The following is a 26709-nucleotide window of genomic DNA, read 5'->3' as shown; positions in this document are numbered from 1 at the left end:
CTTAAAACCTAGGATGTTCGTGGGAACCAGGATTCAGGATAAACTTGCAACCCAATTCCAATTCTTAGCTATTGTTTTGTTAAACTACCTTGGTTTATGGTCCAAGGTCTTCTGTGTTTGAATGAGAAACTCTGTCTGATTCTGTCATTTCACATTACAAACTCTACTTTCTAACAGATATATGCCAATTAGCCAATGCCGACTTCATCAATAATACAGGCAACATCTGAATTCCCCTCTGACTTATTCTTTTACTCCTCAATCACTTAACAATTAGGGCATGGAAATGGAATATTTATTGTTCCATCCCTACCTTACCTCTAATACAAGACCTTGAGTTTTCTTTGACTAAAAGTGGCTTAACACCTGACTGTGAATGGGACACATTTAAAAGGAACATACACTGAAATTCCATTCAATAGTAATAATATACAAAATGTATTCACATAAATATTATGGTGTGTTTTTATGCTGTATGCTACAATTTTAAGAAAAGTATTGGAACTCAGTTTAACTAAAAAAATTAAACTGAAGACACAAGTTAAAAAGTTTGAAAGAATTACTTGAGATCATGTCAATAGTAAGTCAGGAAGCTGGGCTTATATTCACACCATCTACTGCCAAGTCCATTTTGGGTATCAAGCCACACTTTAGGTGATATTATTGAGAAAATGAAATAAAACTATAGTCCTTTCCTTGAAGCTCCCAATAGACAAGAGCATATAATCAGTTGAGCAGATTAGAAAGAAAATTAACTTCACTTCCACTGGCAAATCTAATTTTGCTGTCCTAGTTATGAGCAATAGTGTTGACACTCCCTGGTTTATTTGTCCTCTTTCACTTATCATTCCTACCACTTCTTTCCAATGCACCAGATGTTGTGGAGGATAAAAAAACAGTACCTGTGATTGTGGCTTGAGAGCAATGACCAAATAGTTAATGTTTCTCTTGCTAAATTCCTTTCATGGACTTATACACAAATCTAACAGTGCAAACGAATGCTTTTTTTGTCTCTATTGCTGAAGTATATAAATCAAGGATATGATAAATACACTTTATAGTCTCAAACTCTAATGGAATCTTGTAATCTAACTACATTATCAAGTATTTGATGATCATTTAGATACTAATGTCTTTCAACAACTTTGTTACATGCAGACTATGATGTCACAATAAGAGGATATAACTAAATAAAAACACACCTTAGCAAAACCTTCTCTGGAGAAGCTATCTCACACCCTACTCTGGAGATTATCTAAAATATTTTAGAAATAGCTATGTACTAGAAAATATGTACATACTGAAGTACAGACTGGGACCGATTTTTGTTCTTTTGTTGGGAACAATTCTAGCAAGTATGTAACCTCCACCCCTTCCTGATGTCTGCGTCCTCTGCAGTCATTCTTGCCCGGAAAGGAAATAGCAGACCTAGGAAAGTACATTTTCTGCCACTCCCCGGAGGCCGCCTGAGGCCTCCCGGGACCCATGCTGATGGTAAACATGACTTCTGGGTGGAGCTCACATAATCGTCAATGAAGAAAACACTGGCTGTCTTTTGAGAAGTCCTCAACTCTGTTAAGCACGTGATAACAGCTTCATTTCCCCATAGTGATTCCATTCTCTTCTCATAATGTGATCCAGAGTCTGCTCCCATCAAAACCACTTCTGGAGCTTGATAAAATCAGAATTTCCTGGGACTGGGGCTCAGGAAAGAATCATCCGTCCTGTTACTAAGCACCTGGCTAATTCTCAAGTTCACTCAAGTTTGAAAATTACTGCAGAGTCTTTTTTTATACTTAAAGTATTTCTAGTACCATATTTGATGATTACAGCTGCCATTTTTTAAAGATTATGTTTATTTCCTTTAGAGAGAGGGGAAGGGAGGGAGAAAGAGAAAGAGAGACATTAAGGTGTGTAAGAAGAGATACATGGATCAGTTGCCTCTCGAATGCCCCCAACTGGAGACCTGGCCAGCCACCTAGGCATGTGCCCTGACTGGGAATCGGACCAGGGACCCTTCAGTTCACATCCTGGCACTCAGTCTACTGAGCCACACAAGCCAGGGCACAACTACCATGTTTATCTCTCAAGTTTTGCTGATATAAAAAAAGAAAATGAAAATTTTAGGCTTTTCTAATGATAAATATTTAAATGATTTATAATGCCATTTATTAAATAATAAATGCATGTGAATAATTCAATTCAGTAAATCATTAACTTTCTCAAAGTCTTCCTGAGTGTACTCCAGTGATTTTATTTCTCATATAAGGGCCAAATTCCCCATTTCCAGACAAAGAACATGATATTTACAATTACATATCTAAAATTTAGATTGCAACTCTGAAGTAAACATTGTGTTTATTATGTTAGCCAACACTATAAAAAGAAGTCAAGAACAATCTTACAGTAACCAGAGAGGAGGAGGGAGAGGGATAATAGGATAATAGGAGATAATTGGGGGGGACACCAAGGAACATGTATAAAGGACACATGGACCAAGCCAAAGGGGGTGGTTTCCAGGGTGGGAGGTGGGGATGAGTGGGGCTGGAGATGGCACTGTGGGGTGAAAATGGAGACAATTGTGCTTGAACAAAAAAGAGAAAGTAAAAATTTTAAAATAAAGTAATATAGAATGTGATCTAGGGGGGAGGAATTTTACAATAAACTATGTGGTCAAGCAATACAAGTATTGCATTTTATGTGAACTTTTATTAAAAATGGTTTTTTACTATTATTAATTCTCATACTCCTGGTGAAATATTAGTTAATTAATAACTTAGAACTCAAGCACTAATCTGGTTACAAAGGCCAAAGTTTTAAAAAAATTAATGTTTAATTAACTTTACTCATGGCTAATAATTTGTACAAGGCTAAATACTAAACCCTCTTCTGAACTGAAATAATGAAGTACTGAGATTTCTAACAGGGCCATTTTCATTAATAATTTGACATTTGGAAGTGTATAATATAATAAGATCTACACATGAATTCTTATAAAAATGTGAACTTCTAGACAAAGAAATATTAATTTAGAATAAAAAGAACCAGAAAGAATTATTACAATTGTTCCTCTATTTTTCCTCTCCTTATAAAATGTGTAAGGATATAGTCCATCAAAAATTTAAGCTCTATACTATATAAAAATTTTAAAGATAAAGCTACATCAAGAATATATGAAGTAATATTTTTAAATTATTCTTAATCAATATTAGTAATCCACTTTATTTATTGAATCTGCTTAATAACTTACATTTAAATGCAGTGTAGGGAAATAGCTATCCAAATATTGAATTTTCCCCTCTACTTTTCTCAGCTTATAAAAATAAGATGGCATTAGTATTGAAAGATGTTACCACTTGAATTTGAGGAATTACTATATCTTAATGTAGTTTACAATTGCAAGTAAAGTTGAAAATCAGCAACACTTAATAGAATGAGGTGATTGATATAGTTCATTCGCTGGAAATTCTTAATTTTTCCAGCTAGTCATATTTTACAGATAATTGTCCTTACCCTTCTATGATCCTGATTCTGACTACTCCAACAATTTATAGTTCTCATTTATCACTTATATTTTCAGATCAGATATTTTGAAATTCAACAGGATGATTGACCATAATCATCCATAAGTATCTTTATAAAAATATCTCAATATCAATTACTTAATTATTTGTATCTTTCTATATGTTTACTTAATAATTATTTAATGATTTCTCCAAAAAAGTTGTTCAGATTTTAAGAGGTGTAAAGATATAAAGCCCAATTACTGCCCTTAAAGGGATTTACATATTACAAAAAGAGCACAGACTTTTACAAGTTACTTTAACAAAAGGTAATTCATTTTAATATCTCATTAAGACCTGTGGTTGAAGAATCTTCTAACATTATTCATCCTAGAGTTAGTATGAAATATTATCTTGAAATAAAGTATCAACAAATTCTGAAGTATCACAAAGTTCAGAATTGAACAATTTACAGATCTAAATTTTTTAAAAATTTGTTTGATATTGAAATATCAGAAATTGTATCATTAATAAATATTCAGATCACACTGAACATTACAAAACCATACTTACAATATATCTTTTATATATGTACACACAAACACAAATAAAGACAAATATATTATGAACGCTTACTTTTAAGTGGAGGACTGTGGTATATTATAATTTTGTTCTTATATTAGTTTTTATTTTTCAAATGTTTTACAATGCATATATATTACTTTTATAAGAAAATACCCATATGCTTCTATTCACAGCAAACTAGCCTGACTCCAATAGAATTTTTATCATTAGGAGAAAATAATCTTCAAGTAATTCCATATTACAGTTAAGAAATAGTGCAGGGTCTCAGCAAAACAAAGTAGAATGATAAAATGACATTAGTGAGCTTTGGCAAGGATTACACACCCAAACTAGTTGTCTCAGAACATCTTTGTCCTTTAAAGTTTGGGATGGAATAGGGCTTATGTAATTGAAAATAGCTGGCCTCTAGCACTAACCTTAGTAGAAGAAGTTTAGCCAAGTATTTCAGGGACAGTCCTCATTCCCTTATTTAAAAGCTGTTCAGCCTGGTTAAGTTGTTTGTTGGTTAAGATGTTTTCAGTTTGTTTACCTGAAAAAACTGGAGATAATGATCCTTAACTGCTAAAAATAAAACATGAAACCCAGACCCCAGCAGTCATTGACATGTATGCCAGTGATGATGATGATGATGGTGATGATATTTATAATAAAAGCTACCAAAACGTAGCAAGTGTCTAGTATGTATCAATGACTGTTTTGGTGTTACACAACCATTAGCTGCTTTTAACCTGGTAACAACCCTGTGAACAAATGATCTTCTTATCCTATTTTGCATATATAGCCACTGAAACAGTGATAACATAAATTTATTGCTCAAGTTCACCTGGCTGTACTAGTAAGAATTAGAATGGCAGCAGTCGCCATTAGCATTAATGATAAGGACTATTAAACTAGTAAAACCATTGAATGGGAACAACACCCAATGTGAAAGCCCCAATAATGGGATTTATTTGTTTTATTTGGCTATTGAAACAACAGGAATTCCACAAAGATGTCCCCATAAGTAGCTATCTTGTTGAGGATACCTATATAAGGTATCATTGTTACCTATATAAGGGTAACAATGATATTCTTTTCACATTTATAAAAGCTGGTTCTTGATGGTTACACCCAGTTTTTTCACTAGACTAATGGAGTATGACTGTCTGATGGATAAGGTACTGCCTGAGGCATTTCATTCATCTATACTTTGTCCTTACTGAGTCCACATATATTTCAAAATCTGCATTAGTTTCCTATTGCTGCTGTAAAATATTACTACAATCTCGGTGGCTTAAAGGTAACAGAAATTTATTATCTTATATTCAGCAAGACAAAAGTCTGAAATGGGTCTCCCTGGGATAAAATCAAGATGTCGTCAGGGATATGTTCCTTCTGGAGGCCTTTGGGAAGAATCATTCATTTGCATTGCCAGCTTCTAGAGGACACCCACAGTTCTTGGCTCATAGTCCCATTCCTCCATTTCCAAGCTAGCAACATCGGCTGTCTTCCTCACGTGGCCATGTCTCTGGTTCTGCCTCTCTTGCCTGCCTCTTTCACTAATGGCCCACCTGCATAATCTGGGATACTCTCCCACATCAAAGTAAACTGATTATGATCTTAATTACTTCTGCAACCTGAAATCCTGCTTGCCATGTGACCTAACATACTCCCAAGTTTGGGAATTAGGATGGAGACACCTTGGGGAACCATTATTCTATCCACCACAACATCTGAACACTGCTTTCAGCTCTAGTTCCTTTTCTTCCTTTCCTATAGCCTTTTGAAGTAAAACAAAAAATGGTCAATACAGTTTCTGCTTCTCCTCACACAGTGTTTGTAGGATAACCCTGACAAAGTAGCCTAAATGATCATGTTTAGATTTGTCATTGAATCAAAGTAAATGATGCATTAGAAGAATTTTCTAACAGTCAGTTACTAGGCGGTTGAAAATTCTTTCGAAGATGCAAAGCATTAGGCAGCTGCAAATTAGTAGCCTTGCACTCTTTATTACAAACATTTTACAATATATTTTTATCACATTTGTATTATAGCTTTCACTTTAAATATCCTAATGGCCTTCATTAAGACACTGTTTTTCTAGCATTTTTTGTAGTTATTTCACTTCCTGTTTTTTTCATTCACCTCCAAGGTCCTTGAAAGTAGCAAAATGTTCTAAATTTTTACAATTATTAGTTGGAAACTGTGGTTGTCTATTATATCCCTTATTAAAAAGTTTCTAAGTTGATCTATTGATGACTAACTATATTATCTTTTTTGTTGCACACTTTTCTATTAAAATGACTTTCTATATACACATCTATTTTATTAATTTAAAAGAAAAGTCCTCATGGGAAGAAAGGCATTTGGATGTGGGTCTATAGATGTGCCTTTGTGCGACTGAAATGAATTCATATCAGAGTCATTTAGTGGTGAAGAGGCCAAGCTTCTAGAGTCCAAATGTAAGCAGATAATTTCCCTCTCTGAGGCTGAATTTCCCACTTGTAACATTTGGATAACATCACTTATGAAATCAGTTGTGGGAGTGAAATGAGATAACATACTTAGAGCATTTCCCATAGTGCTTGACACCTGTGAGTGCTAAATAAAACTTTGTTTTGACCTTCGTTTTGACCTTCTGTGCCTTGGAGACAGTGTTTGCAGTGGGTGGGCTGCAAACTCCCGGACACACAAAGACAGAGTCAGAGAGGGGGAAAGGCAATCCGGGTAGAAAACGTCTCCAATTCTGATTACTTCAAGGACAATGTCTCAGTATGGGGCTTGTGACTTTATGAACAAAGAGAGAGTGACATAAGTGGACAGAGCCTCTCCATAGCTATAATTATCTCAACACTATCTTATTTCAATGCTCAACTTTTACTTACACAGTACTATTAATTTATCACTTATAGAGAAAAAATTATATTTAAGCTAAAAAAATTTTTTCTTAAATAAGAGGATAGGTAGTATAGCCAAAAATTGAGGAAGGTCTTATGAAAATGACTGAAATTTGCACAGCACTGTCCCAGGGGACAGCACTCGTGACTGCACTCTGAAATGATTAGTGACTTTCTGGAACCGCAGTACGCATCAGGAGTCACCCCTAGTACTCAGAGAAAACACTCTTCACTGTTTTCTGTCCCTGCTAACTAGTTCCAATGACTAAGTTATTCAGATTTTGTAGACTGCGGTTTTCTTGAGTCATTTGATGTTGGATTAGAATGAATATAAGAAGAAATAAAGCCACTCAGATGTTCCCATCCATAGTTCACTTAAATACAGTCCCAGGGGCTGGAGCCACCTTTGTGTACATCCCTTGAGCCCAGCATAAGAACTCAAGAGCAAATGTTTGAAGAATAAATGAATAAGGAAGGATAATTACTCCTTTATAAAACTATAGAGGCATTAGTCCACTCTTTCTTGATAAACACCCTCAATTCCAAATGCCTAGAGAAAGCAATGTTAATTTCTGCAGTGTTTGAAGATAAGAGATATGAATTGAATTATTATGAGCCAACAATTCTGAATAATTAAGGTGATGACCAGGACACATAATGCCTTCTGAGTATCAGAGATGTCACATGGCTTGCAAAAGGTGAAGGTCCAGGGCTTCTGGCCAAGATATAGGCATAGGTAGATACATTGTGCCTCCTTGCACAGCCAAAATAGGGGTGGACAACATCCCTAATTTAGAAACAAAAACCACCAGTACCGACAGAAAATTGAACTGTATGGAAGTCCGACAACCAAGGAGCTAAAGTAGACACATTTAATTCATCCAGACTGCATCACAACACAGTGACTGGATTGCCCTGCCCAGGTGAACACCTAAGGCTCTGCCCCTCCCTACAAAACAGGAGCATTGACAAAAAAAAAAGGCCCAAATGAAAGAACAGATCAAAGTTCCAGAACAAATAGAACTAAGCAACGAAGTGATAGCCAACCTATCAGATGCACAGTTCAAAACACTGGTGATCAGGATGCTCACAAAATTGGTTGAATTTGGGCGCAAATTAGATGAAAAAATGAAGGCTATGCTAAGTGAAATAAAAAAAATGCATAGGGAACCAATAGTGTTGGGAAGGAAGCTGGAACTAAAATAAATGGAGTGGAACAGAAGGAAGAAAGAAACAACCAATCAGAAAAGAGTGAAGAAACAAGAATTTTAAAAAATGAGGAGAGGCTCAGGAACCTCCAGGACATCTTTAAATACTCCAACATCCAAATTATCGGGATACCAGAAGGAGGAGAGGAAGAGCAACAAGTGGAAAAGTTATTTGAACAAATAATAAAGGAAAACTTTCCCATTCTGGCTTAGAAGGAAATAGACTTCTAAGAAGTCCAGGAAGCTCAGAGAGTCCCAAAGAAGTTGGACCCAAGGAGGAACACACCAAGGCATGTCATAATTACATTAGCCAAGATTAAAGATAAGGAGAGAATCTTAAAAGCAGCAAGACAAAAGGAGAGAGTTACCTACAAAGGAGTTCCCATTAGACTGTCAGCTGATTTCTCAATAAAGACCTTACGGGCGAGAAGGGGTTGGAAGGAAGTATTCCAAGTCATGAAATGCAAGAACCTATCCAGCAAGAAATCCATGATTACTCTATCCGGCATAGCTTTTATTTGGAATGGAAGGGCAGATAAAGTGTTTCTCAGATAAGGTCAAGTTAAAGGAGTACATCATCACCAAGCCCTTATTATGTGAAATGTTAAAGAGACTTATCTAAGAAAAAGAAGATAAAAAACATGTTCAGTAAAATGACAGCAAACTCACAATTATTAACAACCACACCTAAAACAAAAACAAACTAGAACAGGAACAGAACCACAGAAATGGAGATCATATGGAGGGTTAGCAACAGGGGAGTGGGAGGGGGAAGGAGGGGAAAAAGGTACAGAGAATAAGTAGCATAGATGGTAGGTAGAAAATAGATAGGGGATAGGGGGAGGGTAAGAATAGTATGGGAAATGTAGAAGCTAAAGAACTTATATGTATGACACATGGACATAAACTAAAAGGGGAGAATGTGGGAGGGTGTGCAGGGTGGAGGGGAGTGAAGGAGGGAAAATGGGACACCTGTAATAGCATAATCAATAAAATATATTTTTAAAAAAGAGGTGAAGGTCCATTAGTGACAGGGTCAGGACTCAATCCTGTCCTTACTTGACCTCAAATCCAGTGCTACCAAAAAGTATTTATGTTATTAAAAACTATTCAGTCTTAAATACCACATGATTTCACTTATGTGTGAAATCTAAAAATAAAATAAACAAGCGAAAAAGAAACAAATTCATAGATACAGAGAACAAATTAATGGTCACCTAATGGGAAGAGGGTTGAGGGGTAGACAAAAAAAGTGAAAGGGATTAAGAAGTACAAGTTGCCAGTTATAAAAATAGGCATAGAAAATAATTTATAGCACAGCATATATATAGTCCATAATATTGTAATAACTATGTATAGTGCCAGATGGATACTGGAGTTATTGGGGTGATAACTGTACGGTATATAAATGTCTAATCACTGTGTTGTACAACTGAAACTAATAAAAGATTGTACATCAACTGTAACTGAAAAATAAATTTAAAAAATAAATAAAAGTATAAAATTAAATCTTTCTTTGTATTAATTACTGATAATCCTGTATGGAAGATGATCTATCCTTTTATCCAGTAAATCACTGAATTATTGTGGATTTTTCTCTTATTGTTTTTTGTTATAGTTTTTGAATATATTCAAGGAGACAGTAAAATTGAAATATTTATGAATAAGAAGTCATCAAATGGCCACACTAATATAATTTTAAAGTGCACATACAAATGTTAAATATATTAAAACTACAGAGCTGAACAAGTAAAACTATTAAATGTAGAAAAATAAAAACTAGATGTATATGCACCACTTTTTTATATTTTTACAAAAGTCTTTGTGAGATATTTTCAATTGTATGCCTGTATTCTTTTAGAAAGGAAGAATACTAAAAATGATTTAATCTTCTAGACATACATGGAGGATATTGAATTTCATTTGCTTTTAAATTCCAATAGTGCTTTTTGTCTCTGTTTGCCCCAGAAGGTATTTTATTTAGCTAAATATTGTAAGCTAAATTAAAAACTTATAGAATCTTAGTAAAAATAACTGAATTACTTATTATCAGATTAAAAGTTAATTTAATATTTAAAATGCCTTAAAATTATGTTGTGTAAAAAGTTTCATGAATTTTTAAGGTGTTTTGTTGTTGCTGTCATGTTGAAAGAAAGCCCTTTTGCAAACCATACAATTAAAAAAACAAGTACCAAAACAAGGGAAGTTAGTTATGGAAGGGTAGATAGAGGACTCCAAGGATATTCAGAAATGTGGCTTTGAGAAATGGATACATCTTTGATTATCCTTTGTCATCAACTTAACTGAATACTCTAATGCCATTCTCTGTACCAGCTAATCAGCAAGCACTTATTAACACGCTTATCTCTGCTGACCGATGCCAGAGGTTATGCTGCTTTTTCAAGAGCACCCAGTCTGAATAATAAAAGCCATTGTTATATTAATGCTGTTTCGACATAACCTGTTATGTTAGTCAACCTCCAAGACATAAAATCCATTCTCTGGCTAAGTTATTTACATTTACATCAGCTTCTGTTGTTTCAAGAAGAAATGTATTTTAGTGATAATTTATTTGGGTGACTCTTAATAGTCATGTGCTTGCTTCAAACATATGTTTCATTGACAGACTTTTCTAACACGAAAGCAATCTGTTTATGGCCATGTAGTCAAGTTGCTCTTAATTTTGGAATGTTTTCATAAATAAAATCTCAATATTTAAGCAGTGTGAGACCACTAACATAGCCTACATGATTATTGACAAAGTGGCAGTTTAACATGAAAATATCTGTAAGATCACTTGCTCAACTGAGATGCACCAGTGCTGTTTAAACAGAAACATACACACTAGAAACTAGTCTTACATTAGAATTCTCCATGTGCTTTCCTTGTTCCGTTTTTTTAAAGGAATTGATTTTTTAAAGATTTTACTTACTTATCTTTAGAGGGGAAGGGAAGGAGGCAGGGGGAGAAATGTCAGTGTATAGTTGTCTCTTGTGCATCCCCTGCTGGGAATTGGCCTGCGACCCAGGCATGTGCCCTGACTGGGACTCAAACCACGATCCTTTGGTTTGCAGGCCCAGGCTCAATCCACTGAGCTACACTAGCCAGGGCTCCTTGTTCCATTTGATCCACACACTTTACTTTCCCTAGCAGATAATCACCTTTTGATTTTCCTTCCATTTTCTGTAGCATATCCCATTACCAAAGCTGTGACCTGACTGAATTAATCATAAGAAAATAAAATGACGGATAAATGTGTGGACCCTTCTCAGCCTACCAATGCCATTTTCTCCAGAGCCCCTTCAGTTCTATTCCCATAATAGGCCTCCCTCCCTCTCATTCATTCAAAATGTGGTCATCAGTAACGGGTAAGAACTTTATTTACATGGCGGAATGAGCGCACCCGGCTGAAAGAAGTGCTGCCAGTCTCTGACTGTGAGAATCATCCTCTCAAGAACCACGTGCAACTGAACAGGGATGATAACTCTGTGCAACAAACAAACAAACTTGTTTCTCTGCCAATGTTGAGATGACGACATCCCACATTAAACATATTTGTGAAACAATGGATTCAAGACCGTTGAAGACGTACGGTTAGTTGCAGAATTTCTCAGCCCATTGGAATGTTCTAATATACATATTCAAAACTTCTTTCGCCATAGGACACTTTTTTCAAGGAACATATACACTACAGAATACACTTTGGGCAACATAATATTAAAGGAATGAAGCTCTGGAAGTATAACTTCAAGCTTTCCAGTATATTGGCCATTAGATTCAAGAAGTATGTCACTTTTTGTAAAGTCCCACATGGCCACTCACTCACTTAGCAACCACCATGGTGTAACTATAAATTGCTGGGCACCTGCTGTGCGGCAGGCGTATATAACTAAATGATTTTTCATCTTTTCATAATGAGGTAGGTTCAGAGAGGTCATGTGACAGAGTTACCTAAAGTCATAAAATTAGAAGTAAATGGTGCAGCTAGGCTTCCAACTCCAAATGGGAAACCTAAGCCTAGATTTTTATGTGCTGCAGATCAGAAAATTATTCTAAGAGGTGATATAATACTTATACTATGACACATAAATCTACTTTTTAATGACTATATTTTCCTAATGATAAGCAGAAATGAAATATGTTAACTGCTAACTTCTCATCAACCTGACCTTATTAGAAGAAGTAGAAAAGTTAGCCCTTCCTTTCCATAGTCACAGATACTTTCTAATTATCATAGGTTACTCAGAACTAGAAACTTGTTTCAGGGGAGCTTTCTGTTAGTCTGTTCACCCTCAAAGATTTAGGTGACACACTGCATAAACTTATATCTTATAGGAAATAAATGGCTCAGACATAATTTAAACAATTCTGAACTTATTACTGAAGCTTTACCTACAAAAACTATATAAACTCTCATTTTCATCCATGTGATGTTACTATAAATGCCTTTACACAAAAGTTAAGAGATTCTGAGTCAACTCCATCGTGATCCAGGTTTGTGCGTGTGCTGTGCTTTTGTGGCAGGCACGGAGAGGTAATGTATGATATAGTTGTAGACCAAGTTTCCTTCAAGAACAAATAAAAATTAACCACATTTTAATTCTGAAATATATGCTGTATAAACAGGATTAAATTCTCAAAATAGGGAAAAGGTCCTTTATCCATTCATTATTATCACACAGTTCTCATGTACCATGTCATTTGCTTTCATAGCAGATCATAGGTTTCATCAAATACAATTTGTACTGAATGCCCAAATATATACTAGAGACATTATAGTGTTTAATATAGTGATGAGAAAGATCAAACAAGGGAACTGGAAGAACTTGTGTAAGAGGTACTCGATCCAGAGATTCGTGTGTATGTGACACCAGAAAATTACAGAATGAGCCATGTGAACACATTCCTTCTAATAAAAGTGAAAGTTGAATACTAGTTCTGGCCAAAAGTAATAATGTTTGCCATTTGTTAAATACTTGCTATGAGGGCTCCAGGCACTTTACACACAGAATTACATTTACCTACTATTATGTTCTTATAAAATAAGTGTGTTACCCATCTCAGATATTAAAAAATGGAATCTTAAATAAGTACTCTGCTCAGAGGCACACAAGTGAGGGACAGATTCATATCTGAGTCAATATAGATAAATGTACATATCAGTACAGATAATCAGCCCACAAATGCAAACACAACTTGGAGCTTCAGGTATCTTTTAAAATAACATTTGCCAATGTTAAATTGGAAAAGAAATGTGTAAGTTATTTGGAGATTAGTTTGATCTGTAATACAAATAAAAATCTTGATATAATTTAAACTGCAATGCTCTATGCATATCCAAAGATCTATCTTAAATTCCTTTTTAAAAGTATTACATGTTTTCTTTTTTATTTTTAACATCTTATACAGTTTAATACTAATAGAAAATTAGATATCTTTCCTTTCCATAATTTCCATGCAGAGGTCACATTTTCCAGCTAATGATTCAAGGAACCAGTTTTGCAATAAAACGTTACATGGAAAGACATTTTAAATATAGAAAGCAATATCTCATTACATTCATTCACAGAACGACATCAGGAAAGTTCAACATTCATTTGCTGGTAACATGAGCGAGTGGAAAGTTTCCAACTTTGTCATTTGATTAAATAAACCAAAATTACTATATATTCCTTTTAAACCTAGGACCTTTTGTACATAGAATTTTCTACCCAAATTAACCCAGTGGAAGATTTAATACCATTTAAAGTTGATTCTGCCCAGCCAATAGCTGGTTCAGTGCCTTCCTGATTTCCTCTATTCCTCCTGGTGATAATGGATGTCTCCTCACTACCCTGCCCCTACCCAAGGGGTCAGTTATAAAAATTGTCCCTGGTGGCCCTGCTTAGGTGTTGCTTCCAAGACACTTACTGTATTTTTCAGACCATAAGAAACGCACCTAGGTTTTTAGAGGAGGAAAATAGAAAAAATTTTTTGAAGCAAAAAAATGTAGTAAAATATTTAATAACATAAATAACATAATATTTCACCAATGTAAATATAAACAGAACTCAACAGCAGCATTAGTAACCATTATTCCTCCCAAGTTTGGGAGGAAAAGTATGTGTTATAGACCAAAAAATGCAGTACATCGATTATGTAATAACTAATTCCCTGTGTTAAAGTTCTTCCTGCTTAAAACTGCTAGATTGCTCTCTATTAAATGCCTCTAAACCACATGTTATATAACACTCCAATTGTTGCATGGGAAGGAAGAGAAGTAGATAAAATAATTTGAAATGAAAATGGAAGAATGAAAGAATAAATATCTACTAATAGTCAAGATAATTAGAGCAGAGAAGATTTCTTGGGAGAACTCTCCTTAGCAGATATTGGCTTGGGAATAAACAAATATACCAGTGGAAGAGAATAGAAAATTCAGAATGCAAATTTCAAGATATAAGAAAGTTTGCTGGAGGACAATGGAGGTATTTTGATTCGACAGGAAGCATAGGATTTATTTAATAAATGCCGTTACTCAATTGGCTACCCTTATTTTTAAAAAAGAACTCAGTTGGATTTCAGTCTCATGCTATGTACAAAAATAAATTCCAGGTATACCACAAGCAACTATAACAAATTTAAATGTCAGGAAAAAAACTAGAAAACTCTATTGGTTGTATAGGGGTTAGTAAGACTTCTTTAGTCAAGATGAGAAACCGCAGCTATGAAAGAAAGTTACGTATATTTGAAACAAGGAACATTAAAATATATGCAGTAGCAGCAAATGCCAAAATTGAAATCATTTAACAAATGATACATTTTAAAAAATGTTTGTGATACATAAGATAAGTTGAAATCATCAGTATATAAAGCACTACAATCTTACAAATTAGTAAGGCAAAATAGGAGCCAATTATATTAAAATGCTAATTAAAATTTAATTAATATTTCATATTTTACAGTGAAATATCACTGTGAAAGTACATTCTGTGGTGAGCATGAATGGACAGAGGTTCTCTCTACACTGCTGAAGGAATTATGAGTTGCATTAGTATTTATGCGAATTATCTGATAATATACAGGGTCCAGCACAGAAAATGCCCCCATTTTATTACAAAGTCTAAAGTATTTAATTCTGTGACATAACAATGTCACACTGAAGCACACCATATGACATTTTAGGTGAAATGTTCAAGTTAAAACTATAAATTATTACACCCATATTATTACCCTACCAACCACACTCAACCAGGTGTTACTTCTGCCAGACCCTGTATGTTCAACAGTAGTTTACAAAAGAGAAATCAAATCTTTAGTGGATTTTATTGGAACTTTTTTTCTGAAAGTATAGAGCAGTGCTATTCAACAGAAATGTAGTATAAATACCAAATGAAAGCCACATATCTAATTTTAATTTTTTATAGCTACATTGAAACGAATAAGATAAAATTAATTATAATGTTTTATTTAATCCAGTAAATTCAATATATTTTAACACAATCAATATAAAATTATGGAGAGATTTTGTATTCTATTTTTTAATGCTAGAGAACTGTGGAACTGGAAAGCACTGTGCTAAGCAAAATAAGCCAGGCAGTGAAAGACAAAATACCATATGATCTCACCTTTAACAGGAATCTAATCAAAAAGCAAACAACCAACCAAAATATAACCAAAATACTGAAATTTAAAATAGGATGACAGTGACCAGAGGGAAGAGGGGAGGGAATCTCAGGGGAAGGGGGAAGGGTTTGAAGGAATTAGTATAAAGGACACACGGACAATAACAAGGAAGGGTGGAGATGGGCAGGAGGTAGGGAGGGTTGGGTGGGGTGGGGTGGGCTGGGATGGGAGTAAAGGGCAGAAAACTGTACTTGAACAACAATTAAAATAAAAAAAAGAAAATAAACATTTAAATGCTGGTACAGAAGGAGGTGTTGCCCAATATTATTGAGGAGAGGCTAAAAAGAAAAGCGTATAATGACGACTTCAAAAACAATATATTTTGGGCCTTGACTCCTGTGGCTCAGTTGGTTGGGCATTGCCCTACAAGGCTAAAGGTCACTGGTTCCATTCCCCAGGCATGGCACATGCCTGGGCTGTGGGATTTGGGGCTTGCGAGAGGCAACCAATCAATGTGATATGTAAGAGAAATATCTTTCTCTCTCCTTTCCCTTCTCTCTAAAAATAAGTAAATAAAATCTTAAAAAAAGAAAACAAAAACAAACAATCAAATAAAACCAAATTGTTTGGGGAAAACAAGAGTGGTGACCTAGCTCAAATTCTTCGAGTAGTTCAGCTAAAATGTGGATTGAATTGAGCCCATGTATTTGGCATATGAAACTTACAGACGACCTTAAGGAGAGAAGTAAATAGCTTTAGCAAAGGAGATGAAAGCCAAATTCAAATGAGTTGAAGGGTGAAGGGAGATGAAAATATGGTCTCCATATGTACAACTTTTGAAAGCATGGCAGCCAGAGTGTGGAAAGATAGTAACTGGAGGAGATGTGGAATCAAGGAAAGAATTTTATTATTTTTATTTTAAGATAAGTGCTACTATAGCAACTTAATTGTACTCAAAAGCTTATGACATCATACCAAACACTTTTCTTTCATGCAAACTTTTCGAGACAAGTTCCATAAATTCCATTAGGAATAGATTTTTCTCACATGCTCAAGTATTCTGTCTCCCTTCCCCTCTTTCTTCTTTCCTTCTTTTATTCCATGTGTCTGGAGTGCCTTCCTTCTCCTCCTCCTTTCTTTCCTCACATTGGCTCTCACACTCAGTGTGAATATCAGTGGAAAATAACATATTTTTCATGAAAACTTTGTTTCATGCTAAATAATTCCTTAGATTTACTTTTAATTGACCATCTTTTCCTTTTATCCAAATTGGAATCTATGTATCATTATTACAATCACATCTTTGCACATGTTTCAACTCTCATCCTTCTCTTTTTTCTGTCATACCCACCTGCTAAAACTCCAACCCTAAAGAAGTCTGCCCAACTGTAGTCTTTCTGTCTGAATTCAAGACACTAAATGCTGCTTAAAAAACACATTCAAGCAGGTTGGGCACATTATGAATTTTGGCATTTCTGTTACATATTAGTTGTTTCACATAGTTTTTTAATAAATAATGACATGACCTCAAAATTTTATTCCTTGACAAGGGTGTAGAATGAATACTTTTCTGTGATGTTAGATTACTGATCTTTCCATTGCCTTATGGGTAAAAGTAGCACACTGTTCTTCAACTCTGTATCCACTAGATTTGTGGCTCATGAGCCCTTAAAACATAGCTGTCTCTATTCTTTCATCTCATCTTCTGTAATTATCCATCTTGCACATGAATCAACCTGGCTGTCACCTTCTACTGTATATTATCAAAGACTGATGTTCCACTGACAAGTCTCATTATCTCTTTTTTGGAAAAAAAAAGACTTCAGTGAGTTCAACAAATCTGCAAAAGTCAGACAACCTCCATCACTGGTCATGAATCAGTCAAGTGGCTGACCTGCCCACCTTAGAATCAAGCACCTACTCTTGGCCCAAGGGACTGTTTTGGTGAACCTGGGTGATACACGGTTCTACCCTTTACATGAGTATTGATGGGCAGGACATGGTAAGGGAAGGGTCTTCTGCCTACAAATAAGTGCCTGGAGTAGTGAAAGCTCTAAAGTTTTATTGAAAAACAATGTGAGAATTAAGAAAATTATCTCATTATATAAAATCAATGTAGAGTTTGTCTAAATTTTTAACTCATTCACTTTTCAATAATGACCTAGTCATTCACTAATTGTACTAAAATTGCAGTTATCTCCTGGAAATTTATAACTATATCAGTTTATTATGTATAAATGAAATGTGATCAACTAATATAGAAAATGCATAAACTTTAAGGATTCTTCATACAGTCATAAAGAAATAATAATAATTTGCCTTGTATAATGAGCACTTTTTTGCCAAATTTTTGAGGGAAAAACAAGGATGTGCATTATACATGGGTATAATGATTACATGCCATTATAATAATGGGTATCCCACATATAATGTGCGCAAAAACATGGGTGAGCATTATACATGGTAAAATACAGTACTTTACAATTTGTCATCCCAGTGACATGATTTCATAGAATCGTACCACTTTGATATGGAATGTTTCTGTACATCTTTGCTGTGTGGGTGTTTTTCTACCTTCCACTCCTCCCCTCATAAAAGACACAGAGACTTAGGAGTTACAGCTTCAACAGTTTAGAAAAGTTTTTGCAGGAAGTGAAAGAACACAGCGAATTATTCAGTATTTTCATATGACTACACTGAACAATACAACATTTTGTCCAAACTGGGTGCTAATCTTCTGAGGCTCTCACTTATCAAGGTAATGTGATATCCATATTATATGAATTCAAAGTGGGAACACAATAAATGGTAGCTCTTAAAAGAAGGCCAGCATTTCAAGTGGTCCTGACACTATGGTATTCTTCTGAATGTTAGACTTGATCCTATGGGTAAACTGGTACAAAAAAAAGGATGAGAATATTGATCCTGACCAAAGGAGGGTGGTTCATCCTTAGCAAGGATTATGACCGCCCCCAAAAAAAGGCAAATAGTAAATGGAGTTCTAAGTCAAGAACTGTTCTTGTACTTTTCATTATGTCTTATAAAATGGATCACATAAAACATGAAGCAGTGGGAATTACCAATATGGAAAAGTGGTACAGGAACTTAAAGGAAAGGAAAATATGACACATAATTTGTATGACAAAACATAACATTTTAATTAACTAGACACAAAGGAAATCTTATAAAACACCACAGGCATTGATGGATTACTTTCCATAATTACAAACGGAAGTGGTCCTTCTGGATTATTTCAATGCAGAGCACGTGGAAGCAACAAAGAAATTTCTGTCCAGTGGTAAATGTCTAAATGGCTCACTGTTTTTCTTTGAGTGAAAAATAAGTACAGGAGCAGTATAACTCCATACATTATCTGATATTTTCACCATTTGGACTAAATGAATGTCTGCAGTAAAACTTTGAAACTATTCTCTATATTTAAAACAAGCAAAAGAATTCTAAGGTCATATAACAACTTATTTTTCAATGATAATTTCTGAAATGTTTGCTCTCCCTACTTTTATTTCTTAGCTATTTGTAAAACTACTGTAATACATTCTCTAATATGTAAAGAAACTGATAAAACAGCAACTGTAACTTAGATGATCAGGTAAGTGCCACTTACACTCAAAATGTGATTTATATTTGACAGGGTTTTTCTTTACTTCACATTGGATTATTTTAACCCAATAGTAATATTTTGATAAAATAGATTCTCCATCTTCTTATAATTTGACAAAGTATCCCACAATTTTCTGTTTGATGCTTGTTTTTTTCACATATGTATATTTTTTAAATTGGGTCACAGCTGGTACCCTGTGATCTAGGAAAATCTCATTTTGTCCTATTTAATTTCCGTTTTATTCTTTCCTGTAACCGTCCTAGTCTAATACCATTTTAATCAACCTATTCATAGCTCCTTTCATTGCAGACTTTTTTCCCTCTCCTCAGAACTATTAACTACACTGTTTCCCTAAGGAAGAGAAAGTGTCTTTCAACGGGAAGATATATTCTCAATTTTTTTTTTATGTGGGAGTTTGGTGACTTCATTCATTTAAGTTTCTCCTAAATTAACATGATCAGCTTCCCCGACAAGAACTCTAGATTTTATATGCAAATATGATACTACTGACCAATGGCCTAAAAATTATGATGGATTGAGTTATTCACCCTAGATCACAGAGTGGATAAGCAATGATGCTAGACTGGCTGCGAGGTAATTATAAGCGGGCACAGTCACCTACAATATGTGTTCAGATAGATGTGGCAAAAAGTTTCCTCTGCTACCTCAAGTCTAACACCAAATATGCTACTGTTTAAATCTTAATTCTTAAGCAATTGGATATTACAGAATTATCTCATATCCAAGTGAAAATGCCCTTAGAAACTGCATCATTAAAATCTCAGCAACATTAGTCTTATCAGGATCATCCCAGCTGGTCTGAAGAAAGCAAGTTTTACCAGCCAGCAAGTAGAATCAGAATCAGGGTGTCTCCTTAGAAGAAGAAATCTAGGTTGAGACCTAGGTTGTTGACTATGTTGGAAAAGTGTAGTCAATGTAAAAAGCTTCAGAATCTTCGAGAAATTCAAGACAGAGGAGAGAGACCCAGAGAGACCACGTTCCTCACAGGCTGTGTATAAACATGGTAAGCACATGGTAAAACTCCCTGTTTTTAAGCTATTGATTTATTTCATTCTCTTCATTAGAGACATCAAATAATATTAATGAAAACAAAAAAAACTATAGCATAGGGAATAATCTGTGCTTTAATACTTATCCAGTTCTTATTGAAGGTAGCAGTTAAAATTAAATTTTAAAATCACTAGTTTTGGAATGAAGCAAAAGGATAATTTCTCTTTTGGACATTGGCGGATAGTATCTAATTCAACACAAATCACAAAATACAGTCTAAATACAATTTGTCTCCACTGTGAATCATTTTTACATTGTTTAAGTGTGGGGCCCCACTAAAGGACAAAGGGGACACTTGTAGACATCTCTGATGGCAGTGCACACAGACGTCACCACAAGTGCAGTGCACACCCAACGCCAGAAAAACCTTCACAGGCATGAAATCACGTTCACCGTGCTAGATTGCTTTTGCCGTTTTACATTTCTGTTACCACACAGCTCTTACGGGGTGATAGATTGTTGGTGAAGGGATGAATGGATGATCTTCAAATAACTAATTATGGGACTATGCGGAAATCACTCCTTGCATCTCAGTTTTCTCTTTTCTAAAATGAAGAAGGTGGACTGACCCCTAAGCAAAGCCTATCGAGATGCCCAAAGCAGAAAGCAATCCCATTTTATTAAGTGGATTACTTGATTATTGATTAATAAAGCAATCCACTTAATAAAAGGATTAACCTGCACTAGTTCTTTTGGAAGACTACTCATATCTAGGAAAGGGCCTGGGTTAATATCAAAAGACAGCTCACTACATGACAAAGTTCATTATTTTGGTCAAATAAGGAGGTAAATAAAGCAAGTGATAAGTACCATATTGGGAAGGATGAAAGGAGATGAAGACAAGTGCAGAGAAGGAAAGGGAATAATCAGAAAGAGAAAAGGTATTATTCACTCTGGCATTATTCATAATAGCAAGTACCTCAACATATTACTTGAGTACAAGTAAAATAAAGGTCATTTTCTGGCTGACATGCTCAATCTAAAAGTTTAAGACAAATTGTAGTTCATCCCATGTAACTAAGTTGTCAAGCTGAACTTACAAAACAGCTAACCTGCACTCGGCCAGCAGCCTGGCCAGCTGTTGACAGATGCTAACTAGCAAAGGCTGCTCCAATGCCCTCCATCAAAGCCACAGCTTTCAATGTGTCGATGTTCAATACTTAAAACTTGACACATGGAGAGATCATGGGCTCCAACTCCCTTCTTGCCATTTTCCATTGTCACAAATGTACTTCCCATTTTAACTGAAAGCCAGTCTTTTAAATTTTATGTATGAAAACATACACTAACCAAGAGAAGCAACTGAAGCCAAAACTCTAATACCTGAAAAATTCTAGGAAGTTATGAGAAAATCCATTGAACAGATTCATAAAATTTTACTCAGATCTTCTTTGTGCACTTCTCACTGTGACCATATCCAGTTATCTTAACACCAAACTGAAGGCTTTTTTTGGAAAAAAAAAACAAAACTGAACATTTTTTATAATATTATAAAGTTCACAAATGCATTTGAAATACTTCAAAAAGAACAGACTACAAATGCCCTGGTGTCTATTTGACCTGTAAATTCGTTTATGTATTCAAAGAAGTTGACAGTTTTTCCTTTGAACAAATTAGCAGGGGAAGTGGTTCCACATTAGCCAGATAAGCAGGTCACGATCCATCCTAGCAGTTTTCCAGGTTGGATTTTGTAAGGCAGAGCAAGTAAACGGTGGATGCTACAAACAGGGCAATGGCAAACGGGGTTTTGCTGTAACATGTGGGCAGAACTTTTAGGATTATGCCTAACTTTAAAACACCTGCACCCCTTTAACACGTGCCAAGGTGATTTTAGAAACTGGAGGACTCTGTCCCGGGTGCTCCGCGAAGATCCAGTTAAAGGAAAGTTAGAGACACTGGCCTTGGCGAACTGGCCAGCACACAGATTGCGCTCCCGCCTGGCCGCGTCCAAATTCCCAGCATAGAAGCCGGGCTGCTAGATGGACCGGCAGGCAGAGATGGGGGAAAGTGGGCAACCCTGGTCCCCTCACTGGACCGCATGGTCCTCCTTCTCCGCGGAGCCCCTGAGACTCGCGGGCTGCCTCCAGCTCAAGAGTCCCGAACATGCGCCCACCCACCTGGGGGCGCTGGGCCGCCGGGGGGCCGCTCCCGGCCCCCTCCCGCTCTTCCCGGGGCTGCGGGCAGCATCGCGTCGCTGAAGCCAAGGCGCCTGCAGACTGGTGCCGCAGAGCTCTCGGCTCTCCGGACTTGAAGTTCGCGCGCTGGTGGTCTCTGGGGCCTCGCTCTCCGCAGCAACGCAGCTCCAGCACTCAGGCCGCAGGACCGGGCTCAGCTTTGCAGGGCACCCGAAGGAAGTGAAACTGCTCTGGGGCTTGCTCTTGCATCCTTTTTTGGCTGGTCTGGTTTCTAATGCTCTGTGATCCTGTTCCCTCCTCACCTTTTCGCCCAGGACAGTTTTAGAGCTGTGTTACCTGTCACTGCAGCTCCTCCTGTCCCATCCAGGTCCTCCTCCGTGCCCCACTCAGGGCAGAAATAGGGATATCAGAAGGAGGCATTGGCTGGAAAAGGGGAGTAATAGGTATAAATTTAAAAAATAGATGTATGAATATAAAAATAAAAATATAGATAAAGATGTAAATGAGATATATACTAGTTTTTTAAATAGTTCATTTGGCCCAGGCTTTTTAGATTAGATTCGTACATTGTAAAGTCAAAACTGGACCCAGCACAAAATTAGATATGGATCTAAATAGGTCCTCTGAATGAGAGTGTTCTTTGTGGCTTTGTTTTCTTTAAAGACAGGAGAAATTCACAGCTGCCCCAGATCCTTAAAATAAATTTCCCTTCTTCTTTCAAAGATCTCTAAATTACCTTAGGAAGTTCAAAGAAATGTTGAAGATCAATGTGAAGATTTGGTAATAATCTGTAGCTAAATGGCCCTGACTCCCTTTCCAGAAAAAAAAACCTGAAAGGAAGGCTTGTGTTGTGTAGTAACTGTTTACCTCATACACAGTCTTTTAGAGAAATACCTTAAATCTCAAGTATCAAATGTTAATTTTTTCACATAACTGGACTTTAGAAAAATTATTTATTTTGTCCTCACCTGAGCATAGTATTTTCATTGCTTTTAGAGAGAAAGGGGAAGGGAGAGAGAAACATAGATTGGTTGCCTTCCATACCTGCCCAGACCTGGGAATGAACCAGCAACCTATAGGTGTGTGCCCTGACTGTGAATCAAACCTGCAACCTTTCAGTCGTGCTCCAACCAACTGTGATACACTGACTAGGGCTGAACTTGCTTTCATTTTTTATAATATAATGAAGAACACTTGGAAAATATATTAAATGTCAGCAAATTTTGAACACTATTACAGACGTACTTATGTGTTTTCCAGAACGTCCTCTAAACTCATAATTGATTTTAAGTTGATCTCTGTATTTGAAATAATGAAGACATTTAATATAATTTAAGAAATAATATATTGACAAGTTTATTGTCTTCTGTGAATATCTGTTTACCAAGAGACCAGTAAAATAAGGTAAAGACAGAGGGTTTGTATTGCAGTGTATCTGAAAACTCTGGGTCAATATTTTTGGAAACCCAATTCTTAGAACAGCATTATGTATTTTTTTTAAAATTATGCCAAGGTTTCCTCTAGTACTTTTTTTTAAAGATTTTATTTATTTATCTTTAGAGGGGAAGGGAAGGAGAGAGGGAGAGAAATTGGTTCGGTGGGTATGTATTTTTAAACCAATTCAATATACTGGGGAAACAAAGTCTTTATTTTTTAATTTAATCTTTATTGTATTTTTTCATAACTATTTAGTTACTTTATACCCATCTTTCCCAGCAGTCTCCACTCTGTTGTCCATGTCCATGAGCCCTTTTTCCTTTTTGCTCAATCCTTCCATCCCCTAACATCCCCCCCACACTGGCTCTCATCTGCTTTCCATCTATGAGTCTGTCTCTGTTTTGCTTGTTAGTTCAGTTTGTCCATTGACACATTGGATTCTACGTGGCCATAAAAAGAATGAAGAAAATTTCACCCTTTGCAACCATATGGATGGACTTGGTGAACATTATGCTAAGTGAAATAAGCCAATTGGAGAAAGACAAATACCATATGATTTCACTCATATGTGGAATCTAATAAACAAACACTGTCTTAATTGATGCAATGTCTTAAATAATACTTTGACCAATATTTTGTAGAGGAAGGAAGAGACATAAATACTCCAACTTATGCTCCTCAATGAAGCATCCAAACAAATCTTCAAAGGCACCCATCCGAGTTAGTTCTGTGGGAATACTTAGTGCTCTTGTCTACCATGCACACAAAACATAATAAAGATAGTCTTCGGGTGGCACATTGTAACTGAAAACTATCCTTGTTAACTATTTTTGTGTGCTTGGAGCTCCCTTCCTGGGTGAGGAGCCCGGGACTGGGAATCAGAAGGCTGAGGACGCCACGTTGACTCTCCATCTTTCAGTCTGGGCAACCGGGGAATAAATATTTCTGTATTCTGAGCTAAATGAGAAAATTAGAATAATTATATTGAAGTGTTTTCCAGCTATCCAACTTTATTACCATTTCCTATAATACACAGAGAAAAAAAAGATTCACAATACATAGGACAATTAAGTACATTTCCAGATGCTCACTTTCACTATTCACATCAGTATCATAATGGTAAATGAAAAAAATGGAAGCAAAAATGTGTTTAAAGCTATGGGCTGTTTTTTAAACTATTTTATTTAATAAGGCTTTATACTAGAAAGTCTTTAAAAATCTTTCATTAAAGTCCAAAAATTAGCTATATATTTGTTTCAGGTACTGACTAAACACATAGTTGTTGTTCTGAATTTATGAAGTAATGTTTTAACTCATTTACTTACTTATGCTTTTGTTTCATTACTTGGTGTTAGTAACAGCTACTCTTGTTGTTTCTTTTCAAGTATTCAATGTGCCAAGCACTATGTAAGTGTTTCACAATGTTCAAGTAACCTGTTTTTTATTTTAAATATGGTCTTAATTGTGTTCTACAAATGAGGAATCTGGGTTTTAAAAGTTTTAAGTGACGGAGCTGGAATTCAGTCCTCAATTTGACTCCATGGCCTGCCCTCGTATCAATCCTCCGTTTCTTTCAAGGTCACATAAAGTCGTTGTTAAATATTTCATGGACATCATAGGCAATGTTATACCTATACACATATTAAAATTGCTTTTGTTTTTCTACTTGCTTTCCCATAGAGCAATAATCTCATAGAAATGAACATCCATATCCTTTAAAATAGATGTGAACTAAAGTTGTCATTCATTACAATGTTGGTGCTATTTGGCTGAGGATATGTAGACACTTTTCACACACAAAAAAATGAAAATGTGCGGTGATCCCATCCATACACACAGAGGTGGCGACTTAAGTCTTTCTTACATGTCTTCTGACTTTGCCCATGCATTTATGAAAAGATATTTTAGAAATATTTTCACTCATTTCAGTCTTTGTTTCAGTGTCGATTTCATCTTTAGTCACAGGTGACTTTATTTTTTCCCCAGCTTTGTCTCCTAAAGAAATGATGCTGTCTGAAATGCCGGATTGTCTCTTGGTTCTCGTTCTTAGGGAAGAGGCCTTTAGTAATTCTCACACTGAGATGCTTTTCAGCCAGAAGGCCACCAACGGTGTGTAATTGCAGGTTTCTGGTTTTATCTGTGTTACAGAAAGGACAAAAACGCTAGCCCCAGTTGGTTCCCTGTTTCTCAATATATCAAACTCTTGGATCCATTGACTTCTTCCCTTGCATTCTTTTTTCTAGCAGCATATCGATGACCTCAATATGATTTTGCACTTTGTGGAGGTTATAAGAGCTTCACGCTGAGTCTTTCTTCCGGTGAGTGGAAGGCTAAGACTGCTCACTGTGCTCCTGCGGAAGCTGTCAGGGCTGGTTCTTTGGGCCTTATGGGGACTGGATTATTTTGCTAATGCTGTTGGCTTTATTTCCTAAATAAAGCATCCATCTATTCTACAAGCGAAAATGTATTTTGCTTCTTCACAGCTATTTATTAGTGGAGAATTTTCCTCTTGAAAAACATGTCCAGATCTTTAGACACTGAATTATATTATTTTCACAGGTTGTTATTATGCTTTTTACTTGCTAGCTCAAAACTATAACAATTACTGGAAAGGTCTGAAGGAATTTCCTAGCAATAATATTTCTCATTGTTATGGGAGGCTATCTT

General features: G+C 35.8%; 1 protein-coding gene across 3 annotated transcripts in view; it reads right to left on the bottom strand.

Moving 5' to 3' along the window:
• Positions 1-22882, bottom strand: part of BANK1 (B cell scaffold protein with ankyrin repeats 1) — a 299128-nt gene extending 276246 nt beyond the window's left edge. For all 3 annotated transcript variants that reach the window (XM_053666388.1, XM_037156882.2, XM_053666389.1), the window contains exon 1: positions 22588-22882. In XM_053666388.1, the coding sequence (XP_053522363.1) occupies positions 22588-22657 (70 nt within the window). In that variant the 5' untranslated portion in view covers positions 22658-22882. The remainder of the gene's footprint in view (positions 1-22587) is intronic.
• Positions 22883-26709: the final 3827 nt, after the last annotated feature.

The sequence above is a fragment of the Artibeus jamaicensis genome, unplaced genomic scaffold (assembly GCF_021234435.1).
Source record: "Artibeus jamaicensis isolate MK-2021 breed Jamaican fruit bat unplaced genomic scaffold, CSHL_Jam_final contig_452, whole genome shotgun sequence".
NCBI lineage: Eukaryota > Metazoa > Chordata > Mammalia > Chiroptera > Phyllostomidae > Artibeus > Artibeus jamaicensis.
This window is presented reverse-complemented; position numbering and strand designations above follow the sequence as displayed.